The sequence below is a fragment of the Grampus griseus genome, assembly GCF_964374135.1.
Source record: "Grampus griseus genome assembly, chromosome: 18".
NCBI lineage: Eukaryota > Metazoa > Chordata > Mammalia > Artiodactyla > Delphinidae > Grampus > Grampus griseus.
Window position 1 is genome coordinate 44,864,187 of NC_139012.1, and position 23,951 is coordinate 44,888,137.

The following is a 23,951-nucleotide window of genomic DNA, read 5'->3' on the forward strand; positions in this document are numbered from 1 at the left end:
GGAAATGGGAAACATATATGTAGCCATGTCCTTGAAACCACACCAGAAGACTTTAGTGATAGACTAAGATGTATATGGTATCTATTTTTAAAAGCTGTTTTTCAGTCAGGTGCCATTATATTTATTTATTTATTTTAAGTTCTTTAGAAAAAAAAGAAATATTTTGCTTTAAAATTAATAATTAAATTTGATTATTTAAACATCTATTTATCAATTTATTATTCCACGTCAAATAAAGGTAGGTTTTTAGTGAAAAAAATGAGTCCTCAGAAGTATACCTGAAATATTTAAAATATCACAATAACATTCTCAGAATACTGTTCTTTAATTAATTTATGACCAAAGAAAAACAGAGCATGTGAAACAATGATAAGAAGACTGTTAGAATTTTAATGATCAAAATTTAAATGCATTTTGAAAAAAATTATTAAATATTTTGCATGTAGTATTCTATTTCATACCTTTTCTACTATACTTGACTTTGGGTAATTTAACTAAGTTTCAATTTCCTCATGTATAAACTAAATATCTACAGTATAACAATATGTATGTAGTAAAACATTTAAGGAGATAATATATCTAAAGCATTTAGTGTTATACCAGTGTATCTTACTACTAAATAAATCATAAAATAGACGTCATGACTACTGAAAATGTTAATCAATATAGACATACACAGATTATATATTTAAAAAGTACAATTGGTAGTTTAAAAATATAAACATGATTGTATTAATTTCATTAATTATGCAATAAAATACATTTAAAGACAGTATTTATATACAGAAGTAAATTATATGAATATATTTATTAAGATGGTTGTAATGAACATTGAGAAACTCAGTAAATAATTATATGATCATAAATTTCAAGGAAAACATTTATAGATAATAAAATATTACTTAATTGGTCAGGAAAACTTTTTCTTTGAATTACAATAAAACTAGTCTTTGTGGTTTAAATTATCTAGCATTACACTTGAACTATAACACAAAAAAATTGACATATTCAGTATCTGTGTTGTCATTTCTGCTCTGGTGTCATGATGACAGTTTATATTTCAACTTGTGCTAAATGAGAGTCAAAAGATAATATTTTTGTTGGAAAGCTTGTTCTCATAGATGGAAAAACTGTCATTTGAGAGTTAGGATTCCTAAATTCCATTTTAAATGTATCTATAAGTTATTAAAATAAAAATATTACATAAAATAGTCTTTAATTCTCAGAACCTCAGATTCCACGGGCAAAATATTAGAGTGCTGGTCTTGAAAGTCTTTTAGGCAATACAAATCTGAGAAAGTAAGGTACATACACATTTTAGTATTGCATCATGTGATCATTCACTATCATCTTTGGAAATTGTGAAAAAATTAATTCTAAGTTGATTTGTATTGGTCTGGTAAGGAAGCTAACAGTGGGTAGAAAATGTTAGAGTAAACACAACTTCAAATTAACAAAGGTTAAAAAAAAGCTCACTAATATTTCATAAACTATTGTTTGGTTCAAAAAAGACAGAAAGTAATGTACCCACCTGATGAATTCCACTTGATGAGGTTAAGTGACAAAAGACTAACAAATAATTCTGATAATAGAAATTTCTGAATTGTTTTCATTAATTTAAATTGATCATATAGAAAGTAAATAAAATTTCCTCCAATTTTTCAGGATTTGAATTGGAAAATTTGATGTATATTTAGGAAATATTAAATTAACATGTGTGCCATTTGCTTAATGGTTAGAATATTGAAATTTCATAATAAATTTTTGGATAAATAAATTTTTAATATTTATGCAAAATAATATATTAGTATTATCACTTTTTAACATTAGCAGGTACTGTTATTTTTTTAAACATTATTAAAGAACAGCTTTTATTTTGGGTGACCTATGGGCATTTTCCATTTAATTAGAATGGAAAAGAGTATATGTGCCTAATTCTCTGGGTAGTCATCAATGTTGAATTGCTCTTCTCTAGGGGGTATTTTTTTTTCCATTTTCATAATCATTAAAATAATAAACTGTTTAATTTGTCTGATACTCTTGTAAATTGAAATCACAGTAGTAGTTATTTCAGTACACGTTTGATAAAATTCAGTTCACTTGTGTTTTCTTCCCATAGATTATACTTTGCTTCCTTTCCTCTTAGGAATACTTTAAATTATAGAAGTTTGCAAAGTAATCTTAACAGTTTATTTTTTAAGTTTTTTTTTCTTTGGCATTTAAAAGTTGTAAATGATGAGTTAGGAAAAAATTACTACAATGGAAGGAATCTGTATTTCATGAAAGACCATTTATTTGGTGAGCAAAAGGCATTCTTCAAGTTGCTTTTTGCTTTACATTAGTATATTTTGAAAAAATGAAAAGTTCATGAGAGCTTTGAAACATTATGAATTTTTTTTCACATAGGGAGGCATGAATATCCTAATTCTCTATAAAATTATCTATGTCACAGAATTTTGAGCAGGCATCAATTCTTAGGAAATTAAAACCTATTTTCAATCGTACAATGTTACTCTCAGAAGAGATATTTCCATCTTCTCCTTGCCCTGATGTGGAAACCAAGGTCTAATTAAATGAGATATACTTTCCATGATCAAACACTGAATTAATGTCAGAGTCAAATGTAGGATCCACCATTGCATCTGCTCACCTACACACATCTGCACACAGATATCTTTTTCACTTGTTGACATAGATAATTTTCCAATTGTCTTTTCTAAAGCCAATCTATCCATTCGTGCATGAAATCCTACCTACTTTAGTACATTCAAAGAAAATTTTCCAACAATTCTTCCCTCTCTCTTACATCATCAAATTCCCCTCTCTTCTGAATCACAACTGTAAGTATACAAAAATGCTTGGCTCCACTCCCCCAGCTTCACATTTGTCAGTTTATTAACTCTCACTTCCAAAATCATCCTTTTAGGTTGTTTTGTGAAAATGGGTCCTTTAAATAATTTTTCTTTGCCAACTGGCACTATGGTAAGCATTATCAGTAGAGGACGCTGAAGAGATATAGCAGGAGGAAAGATTTTGTTTCCTGGTATGAGCCCACTTATCTGCAAGTTCCCCAGTACAGTAGGGTGTCTCTTTTGAGACATGTAGGGGGAAGATTTCTAGTAAGTTCTGGAGAACAGGTTTCTATCAAGTCTTGCCATTTGCTTTACCGCAGTGACTCCTCTTCCATCCAGGAAGCCATGATTGTTCCCTCTTCAAGGAGGTCCAGATCTCAGCTCTGGGGGTTGGTATTAGCCTTATAGGTAGTAGCTACTCTTTATATCTGATATTTCTGTATTATTTAGAGTTCTCTTAATTTCTTACTTTTCAATCCTTCTTTACTCTAAATATAAGAATTAATGATTCTTTATTTAAATTTTTCATGCTGAAATTTCAATGTTTGTTTCTCACCAGTGGATCCAGGCTGACAAAACCAGCCACCTTTAAGCTAATTTTTCAGTTCAGTTTTGCAGTTTTAAAGATTCTATGTAGTTACTCTTTTAAATTCTAGTTTTCCCATGTTTGCTTAGCTCTATTCCACAGAAACAAATCTTGTCAAAGTCATCAATGGCTTTCAATTTATTAAGTTCAAAAATCGAGTATTGGGCATCAGTCTATTTGACCTCTCAGCAGCATCCACACTCCTTTATGTTGGTTTATTACCTGAAATTCCAGGACATTAAGCTCCCTTGGTTTTTATTCTATTTGATTAGTTACTCCATTTCAGTCACTAGGTTCTTCTTTTTATCTCTAGTTTTGTAATGTTTTGATGTCCTAGAACATCATTCTTAGTCCTCTTCTTTTATTTATCTATACTCACTTCTATGGTGAGACCACCCCACATCATGTCTTTATCTTTGTCAACAGTTTCCTAGTTTATATCTCCTGACCATTTCTCCACAACTCCTGAATGATGCATTCAATGCCTACTCAACACATCCACTTAGGGATCTCATAGAAATCTTAAAAGTACATCCTTCCTCATTGGGGCTCAAGTCAAAAAACCCTGGAATCTCTCTGATTCCTCTCTTTTTCATTCCCCCATCTAACCAGCTCTACTTTAAAATATATCTAGGATGAAAACACTTCTCACTATCTTCATTGCTAGTAACTTATTACCATCATCTGACCACTTCAAAAGCCTCTCACTTCTAAATTGCTATCACCTATTAACTGATTTCCATTTTCCACTCTTGTTTTCCTCCAGTATGCTCTCAACACAGCAACAAGAGAGAGTCCATTGACTTGTATACATTAGATCAGACTCTCCTCTACTCAAAACCCTGCAACAGCTTCCATTACACTTCAAGGAAATGCCAAAGTTCTTAGAATAGTTTCCTAAACATTTAATGATTTGCTTTTTCACCTTCTCTGAATTCTAGCAACTCATCCCTTGCATCACTCTGCTTCAGTCCCGAAAGCTACCTTATTGTTCCTCAAAGAGTAACAAGCAAAAATATTTTCTAAAAATAGCAATGTGGACAAGAAGATGCAGGAATGTATGTATTTTATGTATATTTCAAACAAATCACTTAACAAAATAAAAGAATAATTCTATAATTGGATCAATGTAAATTTTCTCTTCTGAGGCTTTAGCCTTGAGATTTGCCAAAAGACTCAGTGTTCATAAGTCTAAGGATCCGATTTTCATCTCCAGATTTCATCTCTATAAACTCCACTTACTAAAATATTAAAATGTCTTTAATAGTTCATTAAAATTTTCCTAAATCCTAAATTAAAATCACATCAAAATCTGAATGATTTAAATGGCTTTTGCCTTATTACAAATGTTCCACAATTTTTCTTAGTCCTCTTACAAATTAATATATTCCATTTAAATTTTATCATTCTTATACAGTAAGCATGAACAAGAAATGAAATTCTCTTTTTAATGTTTAATTGAGAAAAATAATTGTTCTTGCACTGTGTGGCCTCTTGACAAATTTTGTGTATATTATTTAATATGCTTATATTATTTAAAATGTTTATGAACTAGTATAATTTTTAAGTTCAGTTTTCCTTTCCTCATTAAATGGACTTTCGCTTTCTGGTTTATTACGCTAGATGTGAAAATGAAACCAAGTTTTCTTATAGCCATTTTATCTTTAAATACACCACTGACTTATTTATGTCATTCTGATAAATTTATTTTATTATTATGTCTAATAGAACAAAGAGATTAGGGGTTATATCTTATTCAAGATTGACCTTCCATTGTCCATTGAATAATGGATTTTTAGTAAAGTCTAAATCAATGTGCTATGATCCCTCTTTATGACCACGTTCCTAGTATCCACTGTTAGCTCCATGATAACACACAAATGCAGAGCTTTCTCTCACATTACAGACAAATCATACATCAACAGAGAGTTAGAATAAATGAAGCTAAAATTCCTAAGACTTAACATAAACTTTCCATTTGTTGATTCAACAAATACTTATTGAGTATCAACTATGCCAGGAACTTTGTGAACAAGAACTTCAAGTCTGATTTTCTGAAAAATATAGTTTTAAGGAAAGAGATGAAAACAAACTATGACTAAGCAAGAAAACAGTAGATGAAAGTGCTAAGAAGACACATTTAAGGTGAGATGTATTTAATAAGAAAGAGTCAGTCATGCCATGATGGGGTGAACACCTTTTGGCAGGGAGGGACCAGAAAAGGGGTGTGATGGGCCATTCTACCCAGCAGGTAGGAATGTGTTATCCCTGGCATTGTTTAGAATTGCCAAGGTATGGTAGTGATAAAAGCTCACCGATGTTTAGTCAGTTTTATTGCTGTCTTTAATTATCTCTAGAACATGTCTCCCCTTTCATTGGTTACCCCTTAGAAAACTGTATCACCACCACCCTCTTCTCTTGGGCGCCAGGGTTTCTAGTCCCCAGAATCAGCTGGTACAAATGTACTAGAGAAGAAATAAACCTGATTTGTTCAAGAAACAGAAAGAATATCAGTGTGCCTGTAGGGTCTTGAGAACTGGTAGGAAATGAGATCAGAGGAGTGGTCATGGGACTGTTGATGTAGGGCCTTGTAGGACAGGGATATTAAAATTTTGTTCTAAGTATCTAAAGCTTAAGTTTGAGATGAATTGATTCATACTGTAAAAATTCTGTTTGCTTGCTAAATGAAAGTTATGGCAGTGGTTAAGTATAAAAGTTAGAATAATAAATAGCAGGCTATTTCAACTGTACAGGAGAAAGATATTGGTGTCTTGTTTTAGCATGTGGTTGTAGAGATGTAGAAAAAAAAAAACAGAACAGATTCAGGATTCAGGATATGGTTTGGAGGAGTGCAGTCAAAAGGACTTCCTAAGGAAATGAAGGCTAAATGCAATGCAAAGTAGAGAATTAAAAATGATTCTAGGATTTAGGTCTGAACAACTAAATGTTTGGTAATAATATTTACTGAGAAAGTGGGGGTGGATGGAGTCTTGGGACTTTGAAATCTTCCATTTTGGACATGTGAAGATTTGAATAGTTGTTGGATATCCAATGGGAGATATCAAGTAGTTAATTGGATATTTGAATCTATCTTTCAGGGAAAGTTTAGAGCTAGAAATATACGATCAGAATTTATAATTGACTCCCAGATAGTATTTAAAAGTATGGAAGTAAATGCTATTCTTGACAGAAAATATGGTGTCCTAGGTCATTTCAACATCAGAAAGCAGAAAGAATTAACAATTATCATTGAGTAAGAATGGCCAGATTGATTGTGTCAAAGGCTGCTGAGAAGCCAAGTAAGATGAAAACAAGTGAGATGTGGGAAAAATGACAACATGGAGGTTTTGGGTGATCTTGACTAGTTCAAAGAACTGTTATAGTGAATTGAAGAGAAAAATGATGATTACAAGTAAGTAGATTTAATAACTATAAACGATAACTACATATTTTGCTGGAAAAGGGAACAGGGAATTGGAGTAGTTGGTGGAAAGGAATATGAGAAATTTTGTCTTGTTTTAATATGTCTGAAGCAACACATCTCTGTAAGTTACTTGGAATGATCCAATATAGAGTAAAATTCATAATAGAAAATATAGAAGGAGTCATAGCAATAGGGAAATTTCAGTATGAAGAAAGATGTGATAAAAACCAGAAACAGTGTGATCAGCCCTTGATAAAGGCAGAAACACTTGATATACTGTAGCAAAAATAAAGGCTTTCAGAATAGGTTACAACTCTCCTCCACTCGCTTTACTTGACCAAAGGGTGTAATGCGAATGTATGAGTTTATGCGTGTGTAAATCGTTTTTTACATTAACAATCTGTTGACTTAAAACTTACTGAAATAAAAAGGTTTTGTACTTTCTTAATGTTGTAACTTGAACTCTGAATGTCATAGTGGGTTAAAAGATCATGAATCTAAATAGTATTTAAGAAAAATATATAAGATTTTAGAAGTATACATTGTTTGTGTTTCTGTTTTAAAGACACAGTTTTCAAGGTCTCTTTTGGAGAAGAATAACATTATTCCACAATTTTTTTAAAACTCTTATACTCTAATTTTATGGAGGAGACTATTTCTTTGATGATGGCCTGGTATAATAATTAACAAATCAGACAGCGAGCAGATCAGAGAGAGAAAAAAAAGAAAAAAAATGAAAAAGTAACAAAGACTGGTAATGGATTATGTTAATGTGTTTGATTGATTCTTTTTGCATTACTCATTTGTAAGAGTTAAGAGTTTTTCTTTTTTAAAGAAGTTAAGAGTTTTTTCCTTCTTAAAGATAAGATATATAATACGCTAAACAGTGGATGTTATACTGACAAAGGTAGAGAACTGTTGGATTTATCAAGGAGTAGTTTATCTATGCTTGCTTTGGGGAAGTAAAATCAAATAAAACATAAATTGCTCAGAAGTATAATCTATTCTGTATAACTTATGCTGTGATTTATGACTGTTTTTTTTCTATTTATTCACTCTTTGTCATTTTACTTGCTTTTCATTAGGTTTTTTAGTTGTGGCTGTAATTTTTACAGACAACAGAGTTTTTATGTCTCTGGTATCTAATCAACTGTCACATTTCCAATGGGGTAAATGATTGAAGACCTCTCCCCTCTTGAATTGCTGTAACTGCCATAAAGAACCTTTTGGAATAAATTTATTACAGATTTGCATAAAAATAATTAATTCCTGTAAGATAGAGGTAGCATCTGTTTCCTTAATTTAAACTCTTTAGTCTCCTTGTTATTTTTTAATTTTTTTATTATTTGATTATAAATAATATTCCTCTAAACCTAGGCAATATTTTATTATCCATTGCAACTTATTTTTTCCTTTCACATTTTGCTACAGAAAATAAAAGTAAATGTTTATACACATAAACAGACACTACTATTTATTTATCTTAAGAGTCAGTAGGTATACTTATTAGAACATTGTGAGAAAGGGTTCTCCTTGTTGTCTCTAAAGAGATAAACAACACCAGTTCTAAGACATGAAGCAAAGTTTATCTGTATATCTCCAACCTTTTAAATAATTTCTGTGATAAAACTGAATTTCCCTGAAGACTTTTGACTTGATCATACATGGAACCGTACTTTTTGAGAGCACCATGCTTCTACTCTCTAAATCACTCATTAGAAAAGTGCACAACAAAATGGATACTTATGTATACTTTTAAAATATGTATCTAACAAATAAATATACATGTACCTATTACAAAGATCCATTTTATGAAATGAGTTAAAACCAGTGGAAACAATAGTTACAAAATGTTAAAATGTGTTGTTTATTGCATAGCGACATGTTCTTTTATTGCATCTTTGAAAAAGGAAATATAGAAAAATAAGTGAATCAAATTGAGTAGCCTCCTTGTGATATGTATATTTGTATACATAATCACCCATTCTTTTAAATGAAATTTCCATATTTTTTCCAATTCTTTTGAAATTATAAACCTCCTTGGTATCCAAGAAAAACATGAAAACTATTATGCAAAATTCTGTTCCTTACTTATTTAAAAAGCTAATAGAAATCATTCACCACTTCTTAGAGTATATCTCAATTATATATTTCTTTGATTTTGCCTTTTCCTCTGGTCCTTTCTATTGCAAAGTCAATTGAATTTATTTCAGTATTAGCTATTCTATTTCAATAGAAAATAAAATAGGCATTATTACTTCTGAGTTTTTAAAATGTCTTTTCTTTCATTCTTTTCTGAAGCTCATTTTGTCTACTAGTGTTCTCAAATAAAATCCATATTCTCTACTAAAATTTACATCTTCACTTTGTTTTTCTATACCAAATTAGAATAATTTATACTTCATAATAACATACATTGATTTTTGAATAATAGAGAATATCAGAACTTAAGAAATAACTTCTATAACATAATGGGCTTAGTAACAAAAAACATGAGAATGCAGATTGTAGGACATGAAGGAACAGAAATCTGCTTAAGTGAAGTGGGTTAGTTGCCTCATGATTATAAGAGCAGACTCTCACTATAATCTACATTTATTCTTTGGCTCTAATCAATCCTTTAACATGTTTTCTTTGTTGCTAAAGTTTCTGTCATTGTCTTTATTTTCACTTTTTTTACTCTAGAAATTTTTTCATGCACTCACTAAATAGAAATAGAAACTCCTAGCTATATAAAAACTTGTAAGTTATTTAGTTTAAATTAATCCTAGAAGCTTTCATTTTCTCCTTTTTTTGTTTGTTTGTTTTAAACATCTCTAAATTTTTTTGCCTTTCCACTCTCTCCTTGGTCAGTAATTTACTATGTTTTGCTTAACAATACACATAAGAAGTTCATACCTGGTCTTCCAAATATTGTTCTGTCACTCACCTGAAACATATCATTCACATCTCTATAGCAATTACCTTGTAAAAAGATAAGCCAAATTCTTCTCTCAAGTCTCCTTCAAAAATTAGTCCAAGGACTATTTCTTTTTGAAAATAAACCCCTACCACACTAGAAAAATGTAGGCTCTTCTTCATTTAAATACTGCTAGTATTTTATAATATAATATTGTTTTGTTATATAACAAAAACATTTTGTAATTATATATTATATATAAATATGTATATAATATATATAATATGTAATATAATTACATAGGTAATGTAATAAGACACACAGTATATACACACAAATCACTTGAAAGTTAAAAAAAAAAAAACACTACACATTAAGCACTGTCAGAATTAAGGACAAAACCCATATTTACTGGCTCCCAAACCCAAGAAAAAAGTGTTTTCTGGTCATCATATGGCTTTTCTTAAGAACCTTGAGATGTTTAGTAGCTTTGAAAATTCATGCAAAGGCTGGAAAATTCTAGATTTAATTAAACTTTTTAAAACTCTGGCTGGACATTGAGGTAAATAGGAAACCATCTGCAGAAATAAACTTTGCACTTATTTCTCATCAGTAGGAGAGGAAACACAGTATCAAACACAATTAGAGTAGTCTGAGCTCTACAGTTCACTAGAAAAATGATTATAATGTCAATTCTCAATTTATTCATTTGTCAAAAAATAATAATGATATTTACTGCATAAGGATATTATAGAAATTAAATGAGATAAAATATATGTTTGGTGACTGAAGAAAGAAATAAATGCATGTTAATTCCAATTCTGCCACTCTTCTTCCTTTCTCAGGCTTTTAATAGGAATCTTGAGAATTGCTGTATTCAGAACATTTTAATGATCTTCAAGTTTAGACAGCAAATAAGGAAACAACATACATTCACAGTAGTAATATCCCTGTGTATGTGCATATCTGACTAGCCTAGATTTGCAGGAAAACTGGATTTTTCACTAGCTCTATGACCTTTGAAAAATCACTTAACTTCTTTGAACCTGTTTATCCCTCTGCATAATATAATTAATAACCCCTACCTTGCAATTATATTTTTTAAGATTAGAAATACTGTATGAAAAGTGCTTATAATGACATGTAATTCATTAATAATAGTTATGGAAGCAATAGCCCCTCCTATATCTAAAGACATTTTTATGAAAAGAAAATGTGCTTTATTTTTCCCCCTGCACCTATGTTGCTTGAAAGTGTATATAAAGTTATGTTTGTAATGTACCCAGCTTAAGAGATGAGAAATGGAAAATAAATATATGCTATGTTTATGCCTATTGGACACTGTGATGAGTTAAACTTAAAAGTCTTTTACTAGTTAGTTTCACCAAAACATAATAATAATTTATTTTCTAATATTAATAAATATTGTTTCACTAATCAAGATAAAGCACCTTTACCAATCAGAATTAAAACCCTATGTGTAATGTGTAGCCTTAGGAACAAATGAGTCAATAGAATGTACATCTCTATTCTGATGTAATCGTTTAGATGAGATACACATGTAGGAGCAGCTCCCATTTTTATTGACAAAAGAGTGGGCAAGGAGGGTATGAAGAAAAGGCATATCATGAAAAAAATGGAGCCCTGGCCACATTCTTGGCCTCCTCTCATATGTGTCATATTATATATGATGATTTTTCAGTACCAATTTAACTCCAAACTCCCAACATTTCAGCAGACAGGTGAAATGGGTGGGCAGGATCAAAGGGACCAATTGCCACATCATCTATCATTGGTTAATGGCTATCTACCTATTATTGGCTAATAGTGATCATTGGCTATTTCCATCTTGAGAGAGGATGCCCAAGCTCTGAGAATATGTGGTATCAGAACCTATGTTGGAAGATTCAGAAAAATCCAGTGCATGGCTTTCCAATTCATTCTTTGTCCCATTACCAAAATAGATGCTTCCCTTCCTTTTATAAGAGCCTGGTGTTAGGACAAACTTTTATTGAATATAATTTGTTTAGGCAGGATTTCCATAAATTTTCTACTTTTACTTCTTTATTTATTTTAGTAGCCAAATGAAACACAATTCTTAATTTATTCATAAAACTTCATTTGTTTCCCAATTTTGGCAAAGTGTTTTTTTTTTTTAACTTTCCAATCTTAATATGTGACCCAGCTCCCTCTCTCTTCTCTTGTTACTAACATGTTATACTTGCCTATTGTTATTTCCCGATTTCCTAATTCCCTATCTTACATTCTTAGTAATATGTGGATTATTGAAAATGTTGATAGTGATTTTAATTCAAATGAACAGGCTCTTAATATCCCTCATAAGAAAGGTACACATACACAATTTTACCTATCACTTCAGAGGTCAGAGCCACCTTCAAGCTTATTTTTGGATACCCTGAGATGCCAGACGCCCTGGGTTAACAATGTTGTGCATGGATAATTTTGCAACATTACAAGTTATTTTAAAGACAGAAGACTCTGAATCAGGGAAAATTAATTACTCTTCTTCTAAGTTGAGAACTTGGTGTTTTATCAAATGACCTGTGTCCTACATACCTCATCAATAAAATGAAGTGATATTTTCACTTGGTGTGTGTATTCTTCTTAGCTCCAATTATTAAAGGTTCCATAATTCCAATTGCTAAATGGTATTAATTCATAACTCTGTACTATTCAGTAATATATCTTATCCTTCTATAGACATTTGAAATTCCATGCTTTGAACTTTTAAGAATACCGTAGGGATGGCCACAGAATATGTATATTCATCAGAGAATGATCATATTATTGTATCTTAGGTCAGATAGATGATAGCTTGATAGATAACTAGCTGGCTAGCTAGCTAGCTAATTAGGTAGATAGATAGATATGTAGATAGATCAATCATCAAAACAGGGAAGCAGTGAATTAATAATTGCAATGTTCTAAAATCTTTTTTTTTTTTTTTTTTTTTGTGGTATGCGGGCCTCTCACTGTTGTGGACTCTCCCGTTGCATAGCACAGGCTCCGGACGCACAGGCTCAGCGGCCATGGCTCACGGGCCCAGCCAATCCGCGGCTTGTGGGCTCTTCCCGGACCGGGGTACGAACCTGCATCCCCTGCATCGGCAGGCGAACTCTCAACCACTGCGCCACCAGGGAAGCCCTAAAAATCTCTTAAATATTCTATTAAGATTAAGTATTTTATATATATTATCTAATTTGATCCTCATAAAATTTTGCGTGGTAGTACAATTTGATTTGATAGATGAAGAAATTTAATTTCAGAGAAATTGACATTCTTATAGTCATATAAACATGACTCAGTAAGTGGTGGAAATGGAATTCAGACCATGACCCATGACTCAGCATTTTCCACCAGCAAATTTACCTTAAAAAGAGTGTTTGATTAAAACAAACAAACAAAAATGTGAATAAGTAGTAAAACATGGGTTGTAATGTTTAATTTTAACACAGAATTTTTCAGTCAATTGTAGGTACGAAAACAGCATCCCATGTAATTACCTGAGGTGGAAGCAGGGGCAGTCTTATAAAGGCCAGAAGCATACTCAAGTCATTGCATCTCCTCTGCATGTCATATTTGACCCACATCATTAATGCATGGAAGATGGTTTCTTCATCGGGGACATTGACATCATCACTGGCCAGGAGTTTATGGAGCTCCTCAGCTGGAAGCAGTAAAAACTCTTGATTTCTCATAACTTCCATTATGTTTTCCTACAGGGAGAAAAGAGCTTGGCATCAATTCGACCTTGGTTTTATTTAGCTAGCACAGCACCTCAGAAAGAAATGAGAAAAGTAGTCATCAACCTTTGTTCTCATTATACCATAATCCTTGAGACTTAATCCTTCAGAAACTAAAAGCTGTTAAGATGAAAGCATTGTAATTGTAATTGAAGTGTAAATGTATCCAAGACAGCACAGATCTTGTAATAACTGGAGGATTATAATGTTGAGCTTTGTTTTGCAGGCAGAATATAAAGTGATTAAACGTTCAAGTTTCAAGAGGACTGCTAGGTAAAATTTGGTGAATATTAAAAGAATAGAATTTCAACTTTTAAAAAACTTGACTACATATACATCAATCAGAAAGTGGGAATAAAATTACACAGAAGTAACACTGTAAGATGCATCATTGTTTATTCAGAAAGGGAAAAAGAGAAGAGGTAGGCCATAGGTATCACAAAATCCCATATGTTTCACCCTTTTATTATCTCTCAAACCTCCCTCCTCGCATGACAGTTTTTCTGGCTCAATTCATAGTCCCATTTGTTTTCTTGCAGATTGCTGCCATACTCACCTAGTTACTCTGCCTGATTCTACCCTTAGCTTCTCTACTTCAATGTGCCCATGGCACTACTCTAAAGTTTTTGTTTCATCTTGCTTTTTTTTTTGTTCAAATCTTTTGGTTAAACACACTGGTTCTTCACAATCTGACCTCTTCCTTATTCTAACACTTCATTTCCAAACTTACTGGCACATCAGCCACAAAATTACTCTACCTTCATTTTGCCTTATCCTCACTCCATTGCTTAAAATGACTATTAGCCACCTTGTTTTCCTAATTTGTGTCATTTTTCAAGATTCAATTCAAAAATTAAATATGGATAGGATATATATATACATACATACATACATATATATATATATATATATATATATATATATATATATATATATATATATATCCGGTGTTCTCTGTTCACTCCCATTTGATTTGGCTGCCTCACCTTCTATTCATGCACAGTGCATGCTGTTTACATCTATGACACAGCAGTTACCAAACTGCTACCTAATCTTTGGTGCACTTAGGAATCTTATCACAAGCTTTAAGCTCCTTGAGACAAAGACTTTGACATTTAACCTTTCATATCTAGATTCTGGACATAGCAGGTGAACAGTACTTGTTGAATAGATATATTGATCCTTGTAGAGAAGAATAGATTTTGGAAATAGTACAGAGCACTGCAGTGTTTTTCAAACACTTTTAAAAAACTACTTGTCAAAAATCTTCTTACATTTCATCACAAAGTCTTCTGTGTCTGATAAATGGTTAGAGAAGACAGAGACTTGACTGTTGGCCTTCACTTGTGTTCCACCTTCTTCTGTGTCGCCTGAGACAACTCCAAGGAATATATAACTAAGTCTTCTCAGATGGTAGCTTTAAAGCCACAGTTGTGGCAGAAATCTCAGTAGGATGGTTATTTTAGGGTAAACCTGAAGTAGAGTGGGACTAGATCTCTTCCCCAAAGGGCATTGTGACTATGCTAAAACATAGCAGAAGAGTCAGCAAGTGCCCATTAATCTGTATGTCAGAGCAGATTCAAACCTGTTTTCTGAAGAGACACTTGACCTATGTTATGACTGTATCCTTAGAAATGAATCCAAGGCTTGAAGTGCCTTCAGCTTTCACAAAAGCAGTCAACTTTACTTTTAGGTCATTGGTTATTTTCTTTACCTTTAAATGACATCACATAATAGCTGATTTCATGAATTTTTTTTCACCCCCTGTGTTTCTTCTGTGTCTAATACGGTGCTGTGTAAATTATAGATGTCCAATAGCTATTTACTTAATGAATGAACTGTGTGCCCTGAGATTTAGTGCCACCAAATTTCTCTAAAGAGCTACAATAAGATAAAGAAGTTTTTGAAGAATCTTTAAAGGACTTTTTGTCCATCTATTTTTCCAGTTATTCAAAAATCTATGTGTCTATTAAACTACACACAGAATTATATAGCTAGACCATCAGTATATAGCGAGGGGTACCATAAAAAAGCAGCTCTATGAAACTGTCAACAGTGTCTATCATAAAGATATTGTTCGAGGCATATTTCATTATATTTTACAGTGTTCTCTTTATGATGACCCTTGGGAGAAATTTCTTTTAGGTTTTAGTAGCAGGAATAATTGCACTTCTCCTGAGTAAATTGGTTTGCTTTTATCATGGATGTTGTAAATTATGAAATTGATCAGATTTCTCTTTTTATTTGTCCTCTAGAAAACTTAGAGTCAAATTGAAATCTAGCTGATAGGAAGGCTATAGCCTTTTATAATTTGATTTCTTTTTCAGACAGTTCTGACAATAGCTTCATTTAATATCACTACAGCAGATTTTCTTTTTTCTTCTTTTATTCTTGTACCTAATTTAGATTATATTCTTATAATTTTGTATCTTTATAAATTATACTACATCTTTTGGAAACAAGCAATGTTGTTTGTAGATATTGCTATAAATAAACTGGGCATTAGAAGACAGTATCAGATATTACTGAATCTATCACACTGATGCATAGATTATATTGCCTTTTTTTTCTTTATATACGTTGGAGTTCTAAAGGTCCCTTAGCTCTTTTTTCTTTTTTTCTCCATCAAGTCTCCTTTGAATGATATCTTGCCTAATATTCCTGTGTTATTTGCAATCTAGCTTCTGGAAACTATTTTATTTTCATTATATTTTATTCACTGAAGAATAAAAAATACCAATTCACACTAGTTTCCTTATACATAGCTAATTCCTTGTTGTCTGAGAAGATCAAGTAATGAGAAGCATCAAAACTCTTTGGCCTGTTTACTTTTTGTACAATACCTTTATTTTAAGTTTATTCAATCATTCATTCTACACAGACTTATTGAACACCTAATATTTGGTCCTGTATAATTGTAGTGAGGAGAACAAAATGGATGTGCATCAAAAATCTTACCACACATGCACCTAGACAATGTGCAAAGCCTAGAAAATGACTGTCATCAAGTCTGTAAAAGCTTGTTTTTCAAATGGACCTAGAATATTAGGTAGGAGTATAAATTAGAAAATAAGAAACAGAAAGAAATGTATTCTGACCGGGGAGACCATATGAACAAAGGCACATAATATGGTATGAAGTGCCATGTTGGGTATGTCAACTTGATTGACAATGAACGCAGAAAAAGTCATAGAAATTAATATTGAAAGTGTAATTTAGACCATATAATGGAATAAGTTTATTGTAAAACTTTAACAGTCTCTCCATTAAATGGGAATATCTGTGTACATACATCTTTTTTTTTACATACATCTTTTACATATAGCTTGAAATATTCATTTTAAAGATTTTACCACCAAATTTAAGTTGCCATTGCATAAGATACAACATAAGACAATAATCCATATTAATTACATAAATAAAGACTAAAGTATACTATTTTTGCTACTTCATAATATTTTAAATAATTTTTCTAGCTATAAAAATTCATAGTTTTGTTTTATTCTAAGTAGACAGATATTACCATTTTTAATTATTATTTCCTGAATTTGACATAAATGTATTTTCTAATATTCATTTTCCTCTGTCTCTTAATTCTATTATTGTTTTTCCCTCATCTTATTGTTGCTAATATATCAAATAGCAGTAATTCATTTGATATTCCATTAGAAATTCATTTTTTTACACCATTTAAAAAGTTAGATAACAATTAATGGTAACATCAAGTCAAGGAAGATGTAAGTAAATTCCTTCAATTGTCACATTTTAGTTATTGGTTTAGTTTAAACTATGGATATTAAAATGTATTAATGATCAAGTAAGTTTAACATAAACTTTACTGTTGTTCACAACACATTATCTACTTATTATGGTTAACTCAAGGAAAACTCACTGCTATGAAAGTCTACTGAGATAAAACCTATGTCTCACCATCTTGCACTTTGCAACTAGTGGTCAGTTAGAGGAACCTCCCAATCACTGTTTTAAGCATTATGGTGGGAAGGTTAATCCTTTGACAGACGAGTATAGAATCTCTGGCTTGATTTCAAATCACCAGAGGGTGTGCAATTTATTTAATTGCCATTTAAAAAGTTATTGGTTAAGAAGATGAATACTTAGGAAGCTCATACTGTCAAATAAATGGAAAACTGAAAGGCAAGCCTAGGAATTGGTTACATCTTCTGGTTGAGGCATATTATCTAAGTATGAAAAATGTAAATTTTTGGTCTAAAGTTATAGGATTATAAAGTTATAATTCCATCAGCATCCTATGCCAGCAAAGCTTTGAGAGTTTCTGATACATGTATCATTCTACAATTGTCAGGAGATTGAAACATGCATCTCTTGACTCCTGAAGCAGTGTCTTTTCTGTTACAACATGTACTGGATTGAATAGTGTTTCCCAAAACTTCAAGTTCACTTGGAAGCTCAGAATGTAACCTTATTCGGAAATGGGGAATCATTACAGATGTAATTACTTAAGGTCTTACTGGATTGGAGTGGGCCCTAATCCAATGGCGGGGTGCTTAGAGGAGAAAACTAGGAGAGATGTAGTCATACAGTGAGGAGAACCCCACGAGAAGACAGAGGAGACACAGGGGGAAGAAGGCCATGTGAAATTGGAGAGACAAAGATAAAAGTAATACTGACACAAGACTAAATAATGAAGAGAGCTTTACCTCCTCTTCCTCAAACTCACATGGTATCATCTTCCTGGACAGAGATTCTTCATAAAATCTAGTCAAATTGTATTGAATATCAATGTCATTAGTGTACGTGAAGGTTAGAATAAAATCTTTCTTCAAAAAAGAGCTAGATTGCAACCCTTGTATAGTGGCTACATTTCCTCCTACCTGTACCATCATCTCTTTGATGACTGAAACTGGTCTTTTACCTGTATATATGTATTAAGCCAAATGGAAACTCATTTTCATAAGGCAGACCAAATAGGAGTTGTTTGTTCACTTTTTCTACTTTACTATAAGATTTTCATAGTAATTCTTTAAAGGACAAACTTCTAGTGTAGAGAAAGTTTCATTAGTAATCAAAAACTGAAAATCAAAATGAAAATAATATAGCACTTTAGCCTATTAAGGTTGCAGTGATTTCAAAACAATTATGAACAGTACTTCTGAAAGCATGAGTTGATATGCTACCTTTGAAAAGTGATTGTCATTGTGCATCATGACAATTTAACCCAAGAACTCCAGTTCTAGGAATCTTTCCATACATATATGAAGAAAAAGATATATATATATATATATATATATATATATATAAACACACACACATATATACACATGTGTATATATGTATATATATATGCTCAATTATTCAATACAGCATTACTTAAAATAGTAAAAAATATAAAAAGCTAATACATTTTCCCATCCCAAAAATTAAGTGAAAAATAAAATAACACAATGAACAAATTTTCACAGAAATATAATAAAAAATTTCACAATTTGTATGAAAACACAAAAGACCCCGAATAGCAAAATCAATCTTAAGAAAGAAATATGGAGGGGGGACCTTGAAGATGGCGGAAGAGTAAGACGCGGAGATCACCTTCCTCCCCACAGATACACCAGAAATATATCTACACGTGGAACAACTCCTACAGAACACCTACTGAAGGCTGGCAGAAGACCTCAGACCTCCCAAAAGGCAAGAAACTCCCCACGTACCTGGGTAGGGCAAAAGAAAAAAAGAAAAAACAGAGACAAAAGAATAGGGACGGCACCTGCACCAGTGGGAGGGAGCTGTGAAGGAGGAAAAGTTTCCACACACTAGGAAGCCCCTTCGCGGGCGGAGACTGCGGGAGGCGGAGGGGGGAGCTTCGGTCCACGGAGGAGTGCACAGCAACGGGTGCGGAGGGCAAAGCGGGGAGATTCCCGCACAGAGGATCGGTGCCGACCGGCACTCACCAGCCCGAGAGGCTTGTCTGCTCACCCGCCGGGGCGGGCGGAGCTGCGAGCTGAGGCTCGGGTTTCGGTTTCGGACGGAGCGCAGGGAGAGGACTGGGGTTGGCGGCTTGAACATAGCCTGAAGGGGTTAGTGCACCACAGCTAGCCGGGAGGGAGTCCGGGGAAAAGTCTGCACCTGCCGAAGAGGCAAGAGACTTTTTCTTCCCTCTTTGTTTCCTGGTGCGCGAGAAGGGTTTAAGAGCGCTGCTTAAAGGAACTCCAGAGACGGGCGCGAGCCGCAGCTAAAAGGGCGAACACCAGAGACGGGTGGGAGACGCTAAGGCTGCTGCTGCCGCCACCAAGGGGCCTGTGTGCGAGCACAGATCACTCTCCACACCCCTCTTCCGCGGAGCCTGTGCAGCCCGCCACTGCCAGGTTCCCGGGATCCAGGGACAACTTCCCCAGGAGAACACACGGCGGGCCTCAGGCTGGTGCAACGTCACGACGGCCTCTACCGCCGCAGGCCCACCCCGCACGCAGTGCCCCTCCCTCCTCCCGGCCTGAGTGCGCCAGAGCCCCCGAATCAGCGGCTCCTTTAACCCCGTCCTGTCTGAGCAAAAAACAGACGCCCTCCGGCGACGTACACGCAGAGGCAGGGCCAAATCCAAAGCTGAGCCCTTGTGAGCTGTGAGAACAAAGAAGAGAAAGGGAAATCTCTCCCAGCAGCCTCAGAAGCAGCGGATTAAAGCTCCACAATCAACTAGATGTACCCTGCATCTGTGGAATACCTGAATAGACAACAAATCATCCCAAATTGAGGAGGTGGACTTTCGGAGCAAGATTTATGATTTTTCCCCCTTTATCTCTTTTTGTGAGGGTGTATGTGTATGCTTCTGTGTAAAATTTTGTCTGTATAGCTTTGCTTCCAACATTTGTCCTAAGGTTCTATCCGTCCCTTTTTTTTTTTTAAATAAGTATTTTTTAATTCAATAACTTTATTATACTTTATTTTATTTTTACTGTATCTTCTTTCTTTCTGTATTTTTTCCTTCTTTCCCTCCTTCCTTCCTCCCTCCCTCCCTCCCTCCCTCCCACCTTTCTCCCCTTCTTGCCTTCTTTCCTTCCTTCCTTCCTTCCTTCTTTCTTTCTCTTTCTTTCTTTCTTTCTTTCTTTCTTTCTTTCTTTCTTTCTTTCTTTCTTTCTTTCTTTCTTTCTTTCTTTCTTCCTTCCTTCCTTCCCTCCTTTCCCTATTTCTTTCCTCATACTTCTACTAATTCTCTCTACTTTTTCTCCCTTTTATTCTGAGCCGTGTGGATGAAAGGCTCTTGGTGCTCCAGCAGGAGTCAGGGCTCTGCCTCTGAGGTAAGAGAGCCAACTTCAGGACACTGATCAACAAGAGACCTCCCAGCTCCACATAATATCAAATGGTGAAAATCTCCCAGAGACCTCCATCTTAACACCAGCACCCAGCTTCACTCAACGACCAGCAAGCTACAGTGCTGGACAACCTATGCCAAACAACTAGCAAAACAGGAACACAACCCCACCCTTTAGCAGAGAGGCTGCCTAAAATCATAATAAGGTCACAGACACCCCAAAACACACCACCAGATGTGAACCTGCCCACTAGAGAGACAAGATCCAGCCTCATCCACCACAACACAGGCACTAGTCCCCTCCACCAGGAAGCCTACACAACCCACTGAACCAACCTTAGCAAATGGAGACAGACATCAAAAACAGCGGGAACTACGAACCTGCAGCCTGCAAAAAGGAGACCCCAAACACAGTAAGATGAGCAAAATGAGAAGACAGAAAAACACAGGAGATAAAAGAGTAAGATAAAAATGCACCAGACCTAACAAATGAAGAGGAAATAGGCAGTCTACCTGAAAAAGAATTCAGAATAATGATAGTAAGGATGATCCAAAATCTAGGAAATAGAATGGACAAAAGGCAAGAAACAGTTAACAAGGACCTAGAAGAAATAAAGATGAAACAAGCAATGATGAACAACACAATAAATGAAATTAAAAGTACTCTAGATGGGATCAATAGCAGAATAACCGAGGCAGAAGAACGGATAAATGACCTGGAAGATAAAATAGTGGAAATAACTACTGCAGAGCAGAATAAAGAAAAAAGAATGAAAAGAACTGAGGACAGTCTCAGAGACTTCTGGGACAACATTAAATGCACCAACATTCGAATTATAGGGGTTCCAGAAGAAGAAGAGAAAAAGTAAGGGACTGAGAAAATATTTGAAGAGATTATAGTTGAAAACTTCCCTAATATGGGAAAGGAAATAGTTAATCAAGTCTAGGAAGCACAAAGAGTCCCATACAGCATAAATCCAAGGAGAAATACGCCAAGACACATATTAATCAAACTGTCAAAAATTAAATGCAAAGAAAGCATATCAAAAGCAGCAAGGGAAAAACAACAAATAACACACAAGGGAATCCCCATAAGGTTAACAGCTGATATCTCAGCAGAAACCCTGCAAGCCAGAAGGGAGTGGCAGGACATACTGAAAGTGATGCAGGAGAAAAACCTGCAACCAAGACTACTCTACCCAGCAAGGATCTCATTCAGATTTGATGGAGAAATTAAAACCTTTACAGAAAATCAAAAGCTGAGAGAGTTCAGCACCACCAAACCAGCTTTACAACAGATGCTAAAGGAACTTCTCTAGACAAGAAACACAAGAGAAGGAAAAGACCTGTAATAAAAAACCAAAAACAATTAAGAAAATGGGAATAGGAACATACATATAGATAATTACCTTAAATGTAAATGGACTAAATGCTCCCGCAAAAAGACACAGATTGGCTGAATGGATACAAAAACAAGACCCTTATATATGTTGTCTACAAGAGACCCACTTCAGACCTAGAGACACATACAGACTGAAAGTAAGGGGATGGAAAAAGATATTCCATGCAAATGGAAACCAAAAGAAAGCTGGAGTAGCAATTCTCATATCAGACAAAATAGACTTTAAAATAAAGACTATTAAAAGAGACAAAGAAGGACACTACATAATGATCAAGGGATCGATCCAAGAAGAAAATATAACAACTGTAAATATTTATGCACCCAACATAGGAGCACCTCAATACATAAGGCAAATACTAACAGCCAAAACAGGGGAAATCGACAGTAACACATTCATAGTAGGGGAGTTTAACACCCCACTTTCACCCATGGAAAGATCTTCCAAAATGAAAATAAATAAGGAAACACAAGCTTTAAATGATACATTAAACAGATGGACTTAATTGATATTTATAGGACACTCCATCCCAAAACAACAGAATACACATTTTTCTCAAGTGCTCATGGAACATTCTCCAGGATAGATCATATCTTGGGTCACAAATCAAGCCTTGTTAAATTTAAGAAAATTGAAATTGTATCAAGTATCTTTTCTGACCACAATGCCCTCAGACTAGATATCAATTACAGGAAAAGATCTGTAAAAAATACAAACACATGGTGGCTAAACAATACACTACTTAATAATGAAGTGATCACTGAAGAAATCAAAGAGGAAATAAAAAAATACTTAGAAACAATGACAATGGAGACACAATGACCCAAAACCTATGGGATGCAGCAAAAGCAGTTCTAAGGGGGAAGTTTATAGCAATACAAGCCCACCTTAAGAAGCAGGAAACAACCTAACCTTGCACCACAAGCAATTAGAGAAAGAAGAACAAAAAAACCCCAAAGTTAGCAGAAGGAAAGAAATCATAAAAATCAGATCAGAAATAAATGAAAAAGAATGAATGAAACAATAGCAAAGATCATTAAAAATAAAAGCTGGTTCTTTGAGAAGATAAACAAAATAGGTAAACCATTAGGCAGACTCATCAAGATAAAAAGGGAGAAGACTCAAGTCAATAGAATTAGAAATGAAAAAGGAGAAGTAACAACTGACACTGCAGAAATAAAAAAGATCATGAGAGATTACTACAAGCAACTCTATGCCAATAAAATGGACAATCTGGAAGAAATGGACAAATTCTTAGAAGTGCACAACCTGCCAAGACTGAATCAGGAAGAAATAGAAAATATGAACAGACCAATCACAAGCACTGAAATTGAAACTGTGATTAAAAATCTTCCAACAAACAAAAGCCCAGGACCAGATGGCTTCACAGGCGAATTCTATCAAACATTTAGAGAAGAGCTAACACCTATCCTTCTCAAACTCTTCCAAAATATAGCAGAGGGAGGAACACTCCCAAGTTCCTTCTACGAGACCACTATCACCTTGATACCAAAACCAGACAAGGATGTCACAAAGAAAGAAAACCACAGGCCAATATCACTGATGAACAGAGATGCAAAAATCCTCAACAAAATACTAGCAAACAGAATCCAATAGCACATTAAAAGGATCATACACCATGATCAAGTGGGGTTTATTCCAGGAATGCAAGGATTCTTCAATATACGCAAATCTATCAATGTGATAAACCATATTAACAAATTGAAGGAGAAAAACCATATGA

The 23,951-nt window shown here is 33.9% G+C and overlaps 1 protein-coding gene across 2 annotated transcripts in view; it reads right to left on the reverse strand.

Annotated features, from left to right (window-relative positions):
* KLHL1 (kelch like family member 1) overlaps positions 1-23,951 on the reverse strand; it is a gene marked incomplete at its 5' end in the record, with an annotated part of 376,374 nt that overhangs the window by 121,054 nt on the left and 231,369 nt on the right. For both annotated transcript variants that reach the window (XM_082675722.1, XM_082675721.1), the window contains one exon: positions 13,286-13,498. In XM_082675722.1, coding sequence (XP_082531848.1) covers positions 13,286-13,498 — 213 coding nt within the window. The remainder of the gene's footprint in view (positions 1-13,285; positions 13,499-23,951) is intronic.